This window comes from Castor canadensis, chromosome 18 (assembly GCF_047511655.1).
Source record: "Castor canadensis chromosome 18, mCasCan1.hap1v2, whole genome shotgun sequence".
NCBI classification, from domain to species: domain Eukaryota; kingdom Metazoa; phylum Chordata; class Mammalia; order Rodentia; family Castoridae; genus Castor; species Castor canadensis.
Genome location: NC_133403.1, coordinates 453631 through 468713, shown reverse-complemented (window position 1 = coordinate 468713; position 15083 = coordinate 453631). Strand labels below are relative to the sequence as shown.

At 61.5% G+C, this 15083-nt stretch overlaps 1 protein-coding gene across 4 annotated transcripts in view; it reads right to left on the bottom strand.

Moving 5' to 3' along the window:
- Positions 1-15083, bottom strand: part of Myo18b (myosin XVIIIB) — a 114066-nt gene that overhangs the window by 64966 nt on the left and 34017 nt on the right. For all 4 annotated transcript variants that reach the window (XM_074061008.1, XM_074061009.1, XM_074061010.1 and 1 more), the window contains 7 exons: positions 13912-13992; positions 13451-13598; positions 9534-9693; positions 7722-7905; positions 6982-7204; positions 6009-6118; positions 2182-2247 (listed from right to left, as the gene is read on the bottom strand). In XM_074061008.1, the coding sequence (XP_073917109.1) occupies positions 2182-2247; positions 6009-6118; positions 6982-7204; positions 7722-7905; positions 9534-9693; positions 13451-13598; positions 13912-13992 (972 nt within the window). The remainder of the gene's footprint in view (positions 1-2181; positions 2248-6008; positions 6119-6981; positions 7205-7721; positions 7906-9533; positions 9694-13450; positions 13599-13911; positions 13993-15083) is intronic.

Below are 15083 nucleotides of genomic sequence, written 5' to 3'. Positions count from 1 at the left end.
TCTGTTTTCTTCCTTGCCCTGCAGCCACTGTGGGGATGGTGGGGACCGGGGGTTGTGTGTGTGAAGCAGGTGCTGCCATCCCCTCGACGGCTCGTTGCTGCAAACTACTGGACCTCACCCAGACTTTCTGAATCACGGGGACGGGGTGTGGTAAGCCGAGCATTTGTGTCTGGTCCTCGCAGGTGGCCCGAGGACCCCACTTTCAGAATTGCTGTTCATGAGCGGATTTGGGGCCATACAGACTGTGGGTGAAGAATGTTGGGTGCTTCCATTCATAAGCACTGGACTGGATGTGGTGGGGCACATCTGTAATCCCAGCTCCTCAGGAGGCCGATGGAGGAGGATTGCAGGCCATGGCCAGCCAGGACAACAGTGCCCGAGACCCTATCTAGAAAAAAACTAACACAAAAGGTCCGAGGGCACAGCTCAAGTGACATCACGCTGGCCTGGCCAATGTGAGGCCCCGAGTTCAAATCCCAGACTGCATAAACACAAATGAATAAAAATGGACCCTTCCGCATAGAGAAAGGCCCCAGCGTGGAGGCGGCAGGTCCGCGTGGAGTCTGCCGTCCCTGGCTGCCACTCGCTGCCACTGGGCACAGTGTCCACAGGTGGGAAGCAGGGCGTCCTGCTGCTTACAGGGGAATGTGAGGACCACAGGACGACACCTAGGCTGCTGGGCACCTGGCCATGGCGGGAACAACCAGGTGAGGCCATGGTAGAGGAAGGGATGGGAGAGGCTGAGGGCAGTGGATAGCAGGTGGACAGGCTCCGAGAAGGACACATGGCCCAGGATGCACAAGGTGGGCTTGGAGGGCAGGGGACAGCCCCAAGACATCACGTGCCTCTGCAGGGGGCATTGCAGAGCAAGCAGGGGCCACGTGCACCAGAGGCGGGGTCTACCCAGTGATGCATCGGTAGGTGACCAGCTGGGGACAGGACGGGGATGGTGGCATGTGTCCCCTCTGTTCCCTCATCAGTCCCTGTGTCCTGACCTCCCTGACCTGGAGTCTGTGTGCCTCGATCTCCAACCTGCACCATGGAACATGGAAGGCAGATGTTGGGGGTCGTGCTCAATGCCTGGGGGTCTCTGAGTGCCATGACTGTCCCCGGAGGACCCTGTGGCTTGCTGGGGACAAGTGACCCCTCCCCGCACCTGAGTGCCAAGAGCTTTGGCACAACCTGCCAATCCTGCGAGACCTCACGCCAACTGCTGCCGATTGGCCAAGCCTATAGTGACATTCACGCTGCCGATTGGCCAAGATGGCAGTGACGTCATGGCTGCTGATTGGCCAGCAGTACAGTGACATTTACACTGCTGATTACCCAAGTCTATACTTACAGCACTTCTGATTGGCCAAGACTCCAGGGACATTAGCTCTGCTGATTGGTCAAGCCTACAGTGAAGCTCTCTGCTGATTGGCCAAGACTACATCTGGCCAATTACATTAAAGCTGCTGATTGATTGGCCAGGGACACAGAGACATGAGTGCTGCTGATTGGCCAGGAGGACAGTGAGGTGACCTCAGCGCTGGCTGCACAGCCATGGGGGAGGAGCAGCTATCCTGGGGTTCAGAGGTCATGGAAGGACCAGGATGTCATCTCTCACAAATGGCCTTCCCCAGTGTCCCGTGTGAGGCAGGAAACCTGGGGCAATGCCCAAACCAGGCCAGAGGACAGGTGGCCACCTCACAGGTCACCTTGGGGGACAGGTGGCTTAGCAACTTCAGGAGCCCCTTTTGGGGTGAAAGCTGCCATCACCCCAGGGAGAAGTGCTCACCCAACGGGGGCCACACGAGCCCACTGACCCCTGATGAAATGACGTCTTTAATGACAGCCTAGTGAAGGCACTGGACCCCTGTCCACCCTCCTGCCAATCACCCCGTCCTCCCATGACCCCACGGCCCCCCATGTCCCCCCATGGCCCCCCGACCTCACTCAGAGCTGCCCCGCCTGGGACACTGAGGACCCGAGGTCTCGTTCAGTGTTTCCTGAGATGGCCACAGGCCCCATGTCCACCCCCATCAGGACATTTTGCCCTCCGTGACCTTGGGAGAGGAGCGGGGCAGAGCATCATGGGCCCTGGGTTGCGTTGGGAGTGAGGGGACACACGGACGTCAGGGATGGTCGGACGGGGACAGGACTTGGTCTCGCCCGGGTCATCTGAAGGACGCTGCTCACCTGGCTGTGCCCCACGGCCACCGCCTGCTCCTCCAGGTCCAGCGTCTGCAGGAGCCGCTCCACGGCCTGGGGGGGGAGAAGGCACTCAGAAGATGGACGGAAGACGGGGACCCCACGGCCAAGGGGGACTCCACGGCCAGTGCTCGGGGGTCAGAGGATGACCCCGTGTCTGCGACAAACAGAGCCCCAGGAGGGCACTCGGACCCAGCCGCCCTCCTGGAGACCCGAGGGGACCATCAGCCTTGGATGGACGGTGCTCCCACCGGGCCGCGCCACGCTGAACACCAAAGACAAACCATGGAATTCAACACGGAATCCCGGGCTGCGGAGGCAGCGGTAGGAGGATCCCAGCCTCAGTCAGGAGTGCGAAACGCACAACCCTACCTGAAAAATCACTATCGCCACAAGGGCTGAGGCTCGGGTCACGGAGCGCCTGCCTGGCGGGTGTGAAACCCTGAATTCAAACCCCAGAACCACCGAGAAAAGTGTGTAAATTAACGGAGGATTTTTCATGTCATCTGGAAATGTCGCTTTCGTGTTCAGACCCAGAAGAATGGAAAGTAGGGTCTCCAAGAGCTCTGAACAGCCTGTTCCAATGACCAAAAGGTGGACACCAACCCAAGTGTCCCTTGAGGGGTGCCCTCTCCATACGGAGGAATACTACACGGCCATTAAAAAGGAAAGATGCTCTGATCCAGGCCGCCCTGTGGACAGCCTGTGTGCAGTGGAATAAGCCAGACGCAAAAGGACAAACAGCTGTGATTCTCCTCAAGTTAGTGACATGGAGGCGAATCCGTCAGCATGGAGGCGGATGGTGGTGGCCGGGGAGGAGAAGAAGGAGACTTGAGTGTTTCCTGGGGACCGAGTTCCAGGCTTGAAGCCGGAAGGTGGTGATGGTGGCTCCGTGTTGGTGTCTGTGGTGTCCCCGTCACGCCAGTGGACAGCGTCCTTCCCAACATGGCTCCTCCTGGCCTCTGACCAGCAGAGGGGCTGGTGACTTTGGAGGAAGCCTGGGGTCCCCGGGCCTGGAGTGAGGACGACGGTGACTTCGGAGTGAGGTCGCTCCGTCACTGACCTGTGTGGCATCCACTACGGCGGCCGCTCTGCCTGGGCCTCGCCTGACTCGGGGCCGCGTCGCACGGAATGAAATTGCTCGTGAGGGCCGCAGGGTCTTGGTGACAGTCCCGGGGTGACATCCAAGGCCAAAACTCTCCACCCAACACGTGCGGGCAGTGAACACGACCCCGGTGTCCAGGAGTGACCGCCCTGCGTCCAGGGACCCCCGACAGCTGAGGCCTCAGGGCTCCTCCTCGTTTCTCTCTTTCGTTTTGCTCTGCCTCGGTAAACCGCCCTGACGTCTCCTCCATGTCCATCCTTGGCGTCTGGCACTGACCGGATGACCTGGCTCCAGGGACAGCGCCACTGCCCTCTGGACCTCGAGGGTGACAAGCACCGTGACTCACCGGGGGCTTCTTCTGCACCACGTGTTATTTGTCTCCTGCTGATTTAGGATTTTCCCCTTGGGCTCGGCCCCTGGCCCTTTTTTCCTTTTGGAGACACTGGGATTTGAACTCGGGGCTCCACGCTCGAGTTTTTTTTTGGTTTAGGGTTTTTCTGAGATGGGGCCTCGTGAACTATTTCCCCAGGCTGGGCTTTGAACCGCGATCCTCCTGGTCTCGGCCTCCGAGTGGCGGGGATGACAGGCGGGAGCCATGGCGCCCGGTGTCCAGGCTGGCGAGTTCGACCTTCTCGTTGGTGTGGACACCGTGGACACCGAGTGTGAGCTCTCCGGGTTTTTTTCCGTAAGTCCGTCTGTCCGTCTCATCCCTCTCCTAGGCCACGTCTTTACTTCAATCACGGAGGGCTGGGAGGAAAGCGCGACCGAGGGTGATGGGACAGGGAGCCCGAGGGACATTCCCGCCGTCCAGGGACACGGGGCCCTGGGCAGCCGGAGGTCAGCATGAGGCCACGCTGCCTGGACAGGGCCGTGGACGGCCGCGTGGACGTCACCTGCTTGGTAATTTTGTTTACTGTGGACCAAGCAGTAACGGCCTGGTGCTGTCATCCACGTCACCGTCACCGGTCAGCTGGGCCCCATCCTGACCTCCTCGGTGTCCTCTGCGCCCCGGCCACACCGGGACCCTCGACCCTAGTGACGCCAGGCGTCTGGTCCTGCTGTGCCTGTCACCAGCTCCTCCGTGGTGTCACAGGTGGCCCTGTCACCGTCCACCCCGAGGCCGAGTGCCCCAAGGTCACCTCACGTGGGTGACGTCCCTGGGCACCGAGTCCCCACCGGGTGGTGGCTTGCTTTGGGGTTTCTCCTCGGGGCTGGGCTCGTCCCCATTTCTTTGGTGCCGAGCCCGGGGTGGGTGAAAGCGGCCATTGTCACTTTGGATGAAATCGGGGAAATGAGTTCAAGTGGAGAATGACAGACACGAGCGAGCCCCGAACCCTGCCCACAGGAAGAAAGAGGGAGAGAGAGAGAGAGAGAGAGAGAGAGGAATGGACCGGGGACCCTTGTGAAGCCAGGTGGGCTGGAAATGGAGAACAGAAGGTGCTTCCTCAAAACTGTAAACATACAATTATCACACAATCCGCCAATCCCGTTTCTGGGCGTGTAACCCCACAGAGTTAAGCAGGGTCTCGAAGAGGTCGCCCTGCACAGTGGCAGCATCCAAGGAAGCAACCAAATGGACAAACGGACAAGTCAAGGAAGGCCTGCACACCCGGCGGAATATCATGCAGCCCTAAAAAAGGAGGGAAGCTGTGACCCAGGCTAAGGTGGGGATAAACCTTGAGGTCACTGGGCTTGGTGACGTCAGTGGCCCCAAAAGGACACACAGTGCTTGAAATGTGACAAGATGGTCAAATTTGGCACAGGAAGTGAAATGGTGGTGGCCACCTCCCTGCTTCAGGGGACATTGGGGTCTCTGCCCCTCACTGGGTGGCCTGTGCCCACACCTACTGTGTCTGAGGGACAAAGGACCAGGGGACCCGAGCCGTGACTCTGTTTACCCCTCGCGCCTCGTGACACAGCGAGGGCAGCCGTGCTGAGGCCTCGGGGACACGTGGGCGCTCGGGTGACATCCAAGGGGGCACAAATGCCATCTCGGCGGCCCAGCGGCCACCACCCTGGCCTGGAAGGATGGCGATGGCGATGGCAGGGAAGGATGACCACATGACGTAGGAGCCCTGTCCTTCCTGCCCTACAGACGGGGAAACTGAGGCAGAAAGGCCGAGCTCCTGGCTCTCTTAGGTTCCAGCTGGGAGTGGCCGCCCTGCATTCGGCCCTGACCCTGTGTCCTCTGCACGACCGTCCCCTGGAGTCCAGGGACCTGAGTTCAAGCGGAACCCAGGACGCGTGGCCTCAAAGGGACCCGTGTCCCCCCAGGAGCCACCGGCCCCGGCTCGCTCGCTCGCTCGCTCGCTCGCGAAGGGGACATGACAGGGCTGTCGCGGGACCGAACCAGGCCCCCGAGAGGCCCGCGGGTGGCAAGGGGACCGGAGATCCCGCGTCAGGGGTTTGTAGGACGCTTGGACAAAGGAGATGCAAAGCACCAAGTCTGGTTCCTATGTCCGCTCGATCACAAGGAGCCAGAAGAGTTACGGGGTCTCGATGACTTCAGACAAAATGCAGCACCACGAACATGAAAACGAGGTCACGTGACCCGAGACGGGCAGCCAGATGTCCCCGCTGTGCAAAGCGGGGAGGACAGTGTGACACGGCTCGTGCAAAGGCCCCGGGGCTGGCGTTCACTACATTCCCGCGGCACAGGGACCTCGGGCCCCATGGGGGCGGCCAGGGCTCCAGCCCCAGCTTCACCTACCTTCCTCTCGTCCACTCCCTCGGTGGACGCCGAGATCTGCTTCATCAGCGGGGGGTCCAGCGCCTGGAAGCGCCGGCGGAACTGACCGAGCGCCATGTGGTCAGCGTAGCCTGGGGAGGGGCAGACAGGACAAGTCAGAGTCCAAAGAGAAGCCGGCTCCTCGCACAGGGAACCTTGGCTCCCGCACTCGGTAGAGGTGGGATTTGAACTCGGGACCTCGCCCTTGCCAGGCAGACGCTCTGCCACTCCAGCCACTCCGCCGGCCCCTTTTCTTTAGGCTATTTTTTAATAGGATCTTACTTGTCACCTGGGTGGCCTCGGACCGCAATCCTCCTCCCTCCCTCTGCCTCCAGAGTGGCTGGGATTACAGGCGTCTGCCACTGCTCTGGGCTCAGACCTTTGTGTTAACGTGGAGCCAGCAGCCCGGACTGTCCCAGCTACGGCCCAAACCCCGCAGTGGCAAGGGGACAAGGGGACAGCCAGCGAGGGCCAGGGAGCTCAAATCCAGCCTCGAGGCTTGGACCTCTCCCTGGGGCTGACAGACGTGGAGCCCCACCCAGGGCAGATGTTTACGGCTGGCACTGCCGGTGTCCTGACGGAGCCACAAGGCGTCACAGGGGACACCTCCACCCTGGTCTCCTACGGGGTGACCCTGCGCCCCGAAACCCCGGGCTCTTTGACGGGACATGGAAAGTCCCCTCTGCACCCCACGACAGAGGAGGGGGACGCAGCCCCGGCCTTCCGGAAAAGCCCGGAAATCCCGTGGCCTTGGATTCGAGTGACCTGGTCCAAATCCAGGGTCAGCCAAGGCCCAGCCAAGTCCTGTCCCCGCTCTGGGGTCCACCTGCCTCTCGTCACCGGGGGTGACGGAAGCCTCAGTCCTAGGAGACAGTGGTGGCCATGCGCATGACGCACGAGGTCCCCGTCCCCGGCTGGCCCGCGGCTAGTGGACAGGACCCCAGCTGTCTCTCACCTGCCCTGTGCAGTCTCAGGGCCTCCAGGACGTGACCTCCCGCGAGCTGGACCCTCAGCGCTGGGACGTCCAGGGCCTGGGCCTCGCCTGCCCCGGGGTGGTTGCCTCCAGGCTGCTGTGGCGGTGGACACCCCTGTCCCCTCTTGCTGTCCACCGCTGGGGCTGACGTCAGGCAGTGGATGAAGTGCAGCCGAGCCCCTTTCACCAGGTTGATGAGTGCATCCTAGACCGAGCACGGAGGTCAGAGGCGAGGTGGACGGGGTCCCCACATTCGGCCCGGCCTGGGGTCCTCCAGGGCCCTATGTCCTGTGCCAGGGACATCACCCCACCCTGATCTGTACCCGCATTGAGACGGGGGAAACTGAGGCACAGCAGGAGCCAGTGAGCGGCCGCAGGTCACACGCGTCATCAGCGGCAGTGCTGGGACTAGAACCCGGGACTGTGCCGTTTGGGGCTTCTGCAGCCGGGCGCCCCAAGCACAGCCGTCCCAGAGCGCGGCCTTTCCTCTTTGGGGTTTGACCCTGAGTCCCGGAGCTCGGCTGGCGCCTGTCCCCGAGCCCGTGGCCGTGGGTGGCTTGTGGTCACTTCAACACCACGAGCCCAGGCCTCGGCCACAGAACCCACAGAACCGTCTTAGGGACCGCAGCCTCCGCTTCCCCCCCGCCAAGCGTGGGCCATGTCTGTCCTCGGGGCCGGCTGTCCAGCCGGGAGGGGTGGGGACCGCGGCCAGGGCCACTCACCACCTGCAGCTTGATCTGGACGCACGGTGCCCTTCTCTTGGTGGTGGCCAGGCTGCCGGCAAACGTCCTCCTCACCACCCGCGCCCTCTGCAGGGCCTGCTGAGACGTGGGCTCCAGGCCGGCCACCGCCCGGCTCACGGGGGACAGCGTGGCCCTGGCCCGGAACAGACTCCGCAGCTCCTCACTGTGGGCAAGGGAAAGGGGACGTCCTCGGGTCACTCGCCCGGCCCTCCCGATCGCGACACCCAGTCCAAAGGGGACATTGGCCCAACCCCAAAGTGAGGCCAGCGCCTCCCCCATCGTGGGAACGAGCGAGCGCACAGACAGAACGAGCTTCCGTCGTCCCCGCGAGGGCGCAGTCGGGACGACGGTGAGCTTGTCCCTAACACTATGAAACGTGTCCTTTCGGTTTACGATGTCCCCGCGTTCTAGAGGTCCATAAAAGTTGTCCCCGTCACATCCTCTCCCTGACACTCAATGAAAGGCAAAAGGAGCAAAGCTGTAACTTTTTATCTGCTGTGTCACCGCCCCAGAAGGCTGGGTCCACTCGTCCCCGTCCCAGGGGGACATGAGGCCCTCATGGAGGGAGGAGGGGACATGGGACCCTCATGGAGGGAGGGAGGGGACATGGGACATTTATGGAGGGAGGGAGGGGACATGGGACACTTATGGAGGGAGGGGACATGGGACACTTATGGAGGGAGGGAGGTGACATGGGACACTTATGGAGGGAGGGGACATGGGACACTTATGGAGGGAGGGAGGTGACATGGGACACTTATGGAGGGAGGGAGGGGACATGGGACATTTATGGAGGGAGGGGACATGGGACATTTATGGAGGGAGGGAGGGGACATGGGACACTTATGGAGGGAGGGGACATGGGACATTTATGGAGGGAGGGAGGGGACATGGGACACTTATGGAGGCAGGGAGGGGACATGGGACATTTATGGAGGGAGGGGACATGGAACACTTATGGAGGGAGGGGACATGGGATATTTATGGAGGGAGGCAGGGAGGGGACATGGGACACTTATGGAGGGAGGGGACATGGGACACTTATGGAGGGAGGGGACATGGGACACTTATGGAGGGAGGGAGGGGACATGGACATTTATGGAGGGAGGGAGGGGACATGGGACACTTATGGAGGCAGGGAGGGGACATGGGACATTTATGGAGGGAGGGGACATGGAACACTTATGGAGGGAGGGGACATGGGATATTTATGGAGGGAGGCAGGGAGGGGACATGGGACACTTATGGAGGGAGGGGACATGGGACACTTATGGAGGGAGGGGACATGGGACACTTATGGAGGGAGGGAGGGGACATGGGACACTTATGGAGGGAGGGGACATGGGACACTTATGGAGGGAGGGAGGGGACATGGGACACTTATGGAGGGAGGGAGGGGACATGGGACATTTATGGAGGGAGGGAGGGGACATGGGACACTTATGGAGGGAGGGGACATGGGACACTTATGGAGGGAGGGAGGTGACATGGGACACTTATGGAGGGAGGGAGGGGACATGGGACATTTATGGAGGGAGGGGACATGGGACATTTATGGAGGGAGGGAGGGGACATGGGACACTTATGGAGGGAGGGAGGGGACATGGGACACTTATGGAGGGAGGGAGGGGACATGGGACACTTATGGAGGGAGGCAGGGAGGGGACATGATTCCCAGCACAGCCCTCACTCCCTGGGCTGCTGTGACTTTGGCGTCCCCGTGGAGAAGAAGCCAGCGTGTCCCCTGGCACGTCCCCGCCCGTCCCATCCCTCCCACCCCGCCTGACTGACCGTTGCGACTGCTGCAGGATCTCGGGGGCGTCCATGGCCGAGAGGTTGGGCTTGGCTCTGCGCAGCCAGCCCGCGAGGTCGTAGCGCACGGGGTCCCGGCCCCGCTGGTGGGACACCTCGAAGTGCAGGGGTTGCTCACAGGTGCGCAGGACGGCTGTCCCTGGAGGCAGACGCGGCGGTGAGACCTGGGGACCGTTGGGGCCACCCACGGGCACCACCCAGGAGCACGTCAGGTGACACAGCGAGTGTCCTCACAGATGCGTTCATTAAAGAGAAAATCGTATTGCAAGAGCTGATCAAAATCTCTCTTCCCGTGTCACCTCCATTGTCCCAAAGGCCACCAACCCCGTGACCGGGAGATGCTGTGCACACGGCTGTTTTAGGGTCGGACGCACAACTGAGGGTGGCCTCAGCGTTTGCCTAAGTCCCTGACACTTGTTGCCATGTGAAAGTGGCCAGGCCACCCCAGCCTCTGCGCCTCAGTTTCCTCCCCTGTGAAATGGGGCTCAATAATGCAGACTTCCCAGGGTGGCATGAGGCTGGAAGCCACTCCACATGGCACATTTTATATGGCGCCCAGCCCGCGAGAGTTGCCCCATAGCAAGGGTGCCGTCACTGCTCAGCCCAGGACACAGCAGGGGTCGGGTCACACTGCTGATCTCCAAGTCACTGCAGCTCAGTGTCCTGCGGGGAACAGGAGTCCAGAAACGCTTGTGGAGTGAATGCATGAGCTGATGAGTGAACAGACGGGTGAATGAAATGGATGGGTGGGTGAACGGATGGATGGATGGGTGGGTGGACGGGCGGGCGGACGGGTGGTGGATGGGTGGACGGGTGGGCGGGTGGGTGGATGGATGGGTGGGCAGATGGGTGGATGGGTGGATGGGTGGGTGGGTGGACGGGCGGGCGGACAGGTGGTGGATGGTGGACGGGTGGGTGGGTGGGTGGGTGGACGGATGGATGGACGGGTGGCAGGGTGGGTGGGTGGGTGGACGGGTGGATGGACGGGCGGGTGGTGGATGGGTGGACGGATGGATGGACGGGTGGCAGGGTGGGTGGGTGGGTGGACGGGTGGATGGGTGGACGGGTGGACGGGTGGGTGGGTGGACGGGTGGGCGGGCGGGTGGGCGGACGGGTGGGTGGGTGGACGGATGGGTGGGTGGACGGGTGGGTGGACGGGTGGATGGACGGGCGGGTGGATGGTTCTGGTTCATGAGGCCCCCATCAATCCTACAACACCATGGTGCCCTCCCTACACTGGGTGGATGCAACTTGAATGGCGTTCACCATTTTGTCCCATGGCACAGAGCCGGCTCTGAATGAGGATCCAGACAAGGAAAGGGAAGAAAAGCCTCACTGTGAAACGTGTTCGGGCTCCCGGCACTTGCTAGACTTGCCAGTTCGGGGATGTCACTCCGTGGTTTAAGCATCCCTGGGCTGGTGACACTGAAGTCAAGAAAGCTGAGGCCACTGGACTAACATTGCAGAGCAGGGTCAGAAGGAGGGCCTGAAGCCAGGTGCCATGGTTCAAGCCTATAATCCCAGCTACTTGGGAGGCTGAGATCAGGAGGATCAGAGTTCAAGGCCAGCCTGGGCAAATAGTACTGGAGACCCCGTTTCCAAAGTAACCAGAGCAAAATGGACTGGAGGAGAGGCTCAAGACAAGAGTGCCTGCTTTGCAAGCCTGAAGCCCTGAGTTCAAATCCCAGTCTCACCAAAAAGAAAACCAAAATGAGGGCTGCTGGCCTCAAAACCTGCCTGTCTCCAGGGTGGTGGCCTGGCACATGGAAATGTTACATGGCCAGAGCCTTCCGGAAAAACCAGCTCCCAGTTTCCAGCCTTCTCATCACCCTCTGTCCTCAGACTTGCAATCCTCCTGCCACAGCGCTGGGATTACAGGTGTGCGCCACGGTGCCCAGCTCCCCTTACTTCTTTCTTTCTCCTGGAATTGACTTCATACCGGAATTTTGCTCCTTAAATCATTTCACGCTCTCAGGGGACGCACAGAAAGTCCTGGAAGACGGAGCCTCGTCTCCGTCATCACTTCCCTCGGGAGCCCGAGCCTGCAGACAAGGTCCCCCCAGTCCCTGCCAATCACCTCGCTGCCCACAGGGCCTCGGCCCCCCTCACCAGCCATGTGGGGACACTGGCAAAGCCACCTTAGAGATGGTAAGAAATCACACAGAGCGAGCCCGGTTGACCGAATATTCTCAGTAACTCAGAGCTCATCAGAACCCTGGGAAAAAGAACTTTTCCCCCAAAACACCTGAGTGAAACTGAGTCCAGGACAAAGGCTGTAGCATAGCCACTCCCTGGGGAACTGGGCACTCAGAGTGACCAGGACGGAGCCACCGGCCCTCGTGGGGAAAGAAGAAAGGCCACAATGTCACCGAGTCCCTTTCCACCCAGCCACGTCGTCAATGGCCACTTCGTCCTGCCCTGTTTCCATCTCTCTTGCCCCGAAGTCCAGACCCACAGTGGTCACTGTGCACCTGGCCGTGCCATGGCTGTCCTAGAGGGCCACCTGTGCAGAAGGGACCCAGCCTGGCTGGCCAAGTGTGTGTGACGTGTGACATGGCCACCACCGTGGACAGGAGGGGAAGGAGGGGGACGAGAGGGCAGGGATGGGGTCACGAGTTTTATATAAGTGAGGCCTGAGACTCGAGGGAAGACAGGTGGTCACCCCGCTGGGACGTGCAAGGAATGTGGTCAGGGGAAGGAGCTGGCCGTGCCGGGTGTCAGTTGGGGATGTCCTCGGGGTGCCTGAGGAGCGGACAAGATCACTGGGGTTACGTGAGGCCCATTTTTCATTACTGTGACGAGATACCTGAGGCGAGCTCCGTTATGAAGAAAAGAGGTGGACGCCTGGGCTGGTCACAATGGGACGGTCACCATAGACTGGTCACCAGGGGACGGTCACCATAGAATGGTCACCACACACTGTCAACCCTAGGATGGTCACTCTACTCTGGTCACCTCAGGCTGGACCTCCTGCCACCTGCATTCAGTGGACAGTGCTCTTGTCCCAGTTCTCACAACCTCCCCCTGGCACGTCCCCTCGCACACTTGTCTGGGTGTCACCGACCTCCATGTGCCAAGCCATGGGTCACTCAGCGGTCCAGCAGTTCAGAGGACAGACCCCTCCCCGCCCCTTGGTGGCCTCCAGGAGGCCATGCTCCCTCCTTCCTCCCCAGCTCCATCTTTCCTTTGTCCCCTCAATGCTGCAATGTCCCCAGGATGAGTCCCTGGGCATCTTTTCTGCTGGCCTCATTCCCTCGGTGGCCTCAGGCAGAACCGTGGTCCTTGTCTCCTGGGTTTGCAGTGGACTGTCCACTTGGCACCTGTCCCTGCTCCTCTGGGTGACCTTGGACCTGGGTCGGGGTGACCTCCTCAGTCTGGGGACAAGACCATCTGTGTCCATCTGGCCGAAGCCATGAGGACGCTGCCCTGTGTGGCGGGACCACTGCACTTCCACCCCTGGAAGCGTCCACACCCCTGACCCCATCGGTCAATAAGCCCTCCACACCGCAGCCAGTGACCACGCGGCCTGTGACTCAGTCGTCGTAGGTGACACTGGAGGAAGGGGAGCAGTGACCCGTTCCTCGCTCACCTGCGCTGAGCTGCTCCGTCCCCTCGTTCCGCCCATCCTCCTGCAAAAGCCTCTGTCCCCCCCCCGGTGGCCGCCCTTCCTGCCTCGATGGAACCTCAATCCTCCTATCTATGTCTCCAGAGTAGCCGGGATTACAGGCGGGGGCCACCATGCTCCCTGCATCTGTGCGGCATCCACTCTGCCTGAAGTCCACCCTCAGAGGCCGGTCTCAGGCTGAAGATCACACGGGCTGCCTGTGCATGTGTCCACTGTCGTCGCCCCGGGTCCTTCCTGCCGCCATGGACAGCCGAGGCCCACGTGCCCTTACCTTCAGTGTCGACTCCCGTCCCCTCGAAGGCCACACGCAGACGCTCGAGAACCACGCTGTCACTGGACCCCTCCACCCGGACCTCCTCGTCCAGAACCCAGAAGAGGCCCCGGGCATCGCCATGGCCGCCTCCAGCCGCACTGTGGACCTGGTGGGGGACACAATATCCCTCAGGCCAGGCCTGGGCTCAGACCTCGGCCCCAGGACTCAGGCCGGCCGGCTGGACCCGTGTCATCCTCGCTGTGGACGGCACAGGACGGTCACCGCGGTCTGAAGCCCGCCTCCACCTGTCACCTCCCGCCCGCGTCCCCAGAGCAACCAGCACAGAACCGGGGCCAGGCCGGGCCCAATGTCCCCAACTGTCCCCAGGCCAGGCGCAGATGCCATGTGGAACGGAAGCTGAAGCCATGTCCCCGATGTCACGTCCAACCACCTCGCTGCTGTCCCCGGGCCCCCCTTACCTGTGAGGGACTCTGATCCATGACGGCCACTGTCATCGCCGGTGAGGACTCCGGGAGGTCAAAGGGCACGGGAACACCTTCCTGCAAGAGCACAGAGGTGACCGTCAGCGCCCGCCAAGGCGTGACCGCGCGGGGGACATGGCGGGGCACGGGTGACGTAAACTTCCGCTGCGTCTGCGCAGCTCAGCTCAGAGCTTTTCCGGCATCGCTTGGCCAGTTTCGGGGTTCGGGGTGACACCGCCTCAGCTGCGCACGGCCGCACATCTTGTGCTGTGGAAATGGCCACGAGGAAGCGGCCATGCTCCCTCCGGCCAGCCCCGGTCACATCTCACTTTTGGTGCCCCTCAGTGGAATCCCACAGGATTTGTCCCGTGCCTGGCTGATGTCACCAAAGCCAGGTCCTCAGAGTCACCCAGGCTGCACCGTGAGTCCAGTTTCCTTCCTCAGGGCTGAGTAATATTCCAGTCTCCACCATGATGTCGGTGTGCAAGCTCGTCTTTGGGACCCGCTGTCCGTTCCGGGGCGAGTGTCCCACCCCGGACTCGCTGGGTGGCACGGTGACGATTTGACTTCGGGGGAATGGCAGGGAGCGGGGCGCGGGGACGTCCCCGTGTCACCGACACTTGCTGTTCCACAGAGGCCACCCGGCAGGTTCGAGTCTCTGAGGACTCGTGGCCCTGGCCATTGTCCCCGGGCTCGGGGACCCCGTGTCCATTTTGTGGAGAAATGTCTGCTGCGGTCAGACTTGAGCACTGGACACCAGCAGCCCCGAAACGCTGTGGCATCGTCAGAGTTTTCTCAGAAACTGAGGGTTCCACCAAACCCCGAAGACGGCTGCCGACAACCTCAGAAGTGCCGGTGACAGCTCGGCCCCACTCAGACCAACAGAGCCGGGCGCCGGGGCTCACGCCTGTAATCCCAGCCACTCGGGAGGCAGGGGTCAGGAGGATGGCGGTTCGAGGCCAGGCTGGGCAGACGGTTTGCAAAAACCTCAGTCTGCCTCGGCCTCGGGAGAGCTGGGATCACAGGCGTGAGCCGCCATGCCCGGCTTGTTTTAATGGGGTCTCAAGATTTGCCTCAGACTTCGATCCTCCCTCTCGGCCTCTGGAGTAGCTGGGACCTCTGTGTCCTTCAAATGACAGCGGCGAGTTGTTTCCTCGCATTTCTCTGTG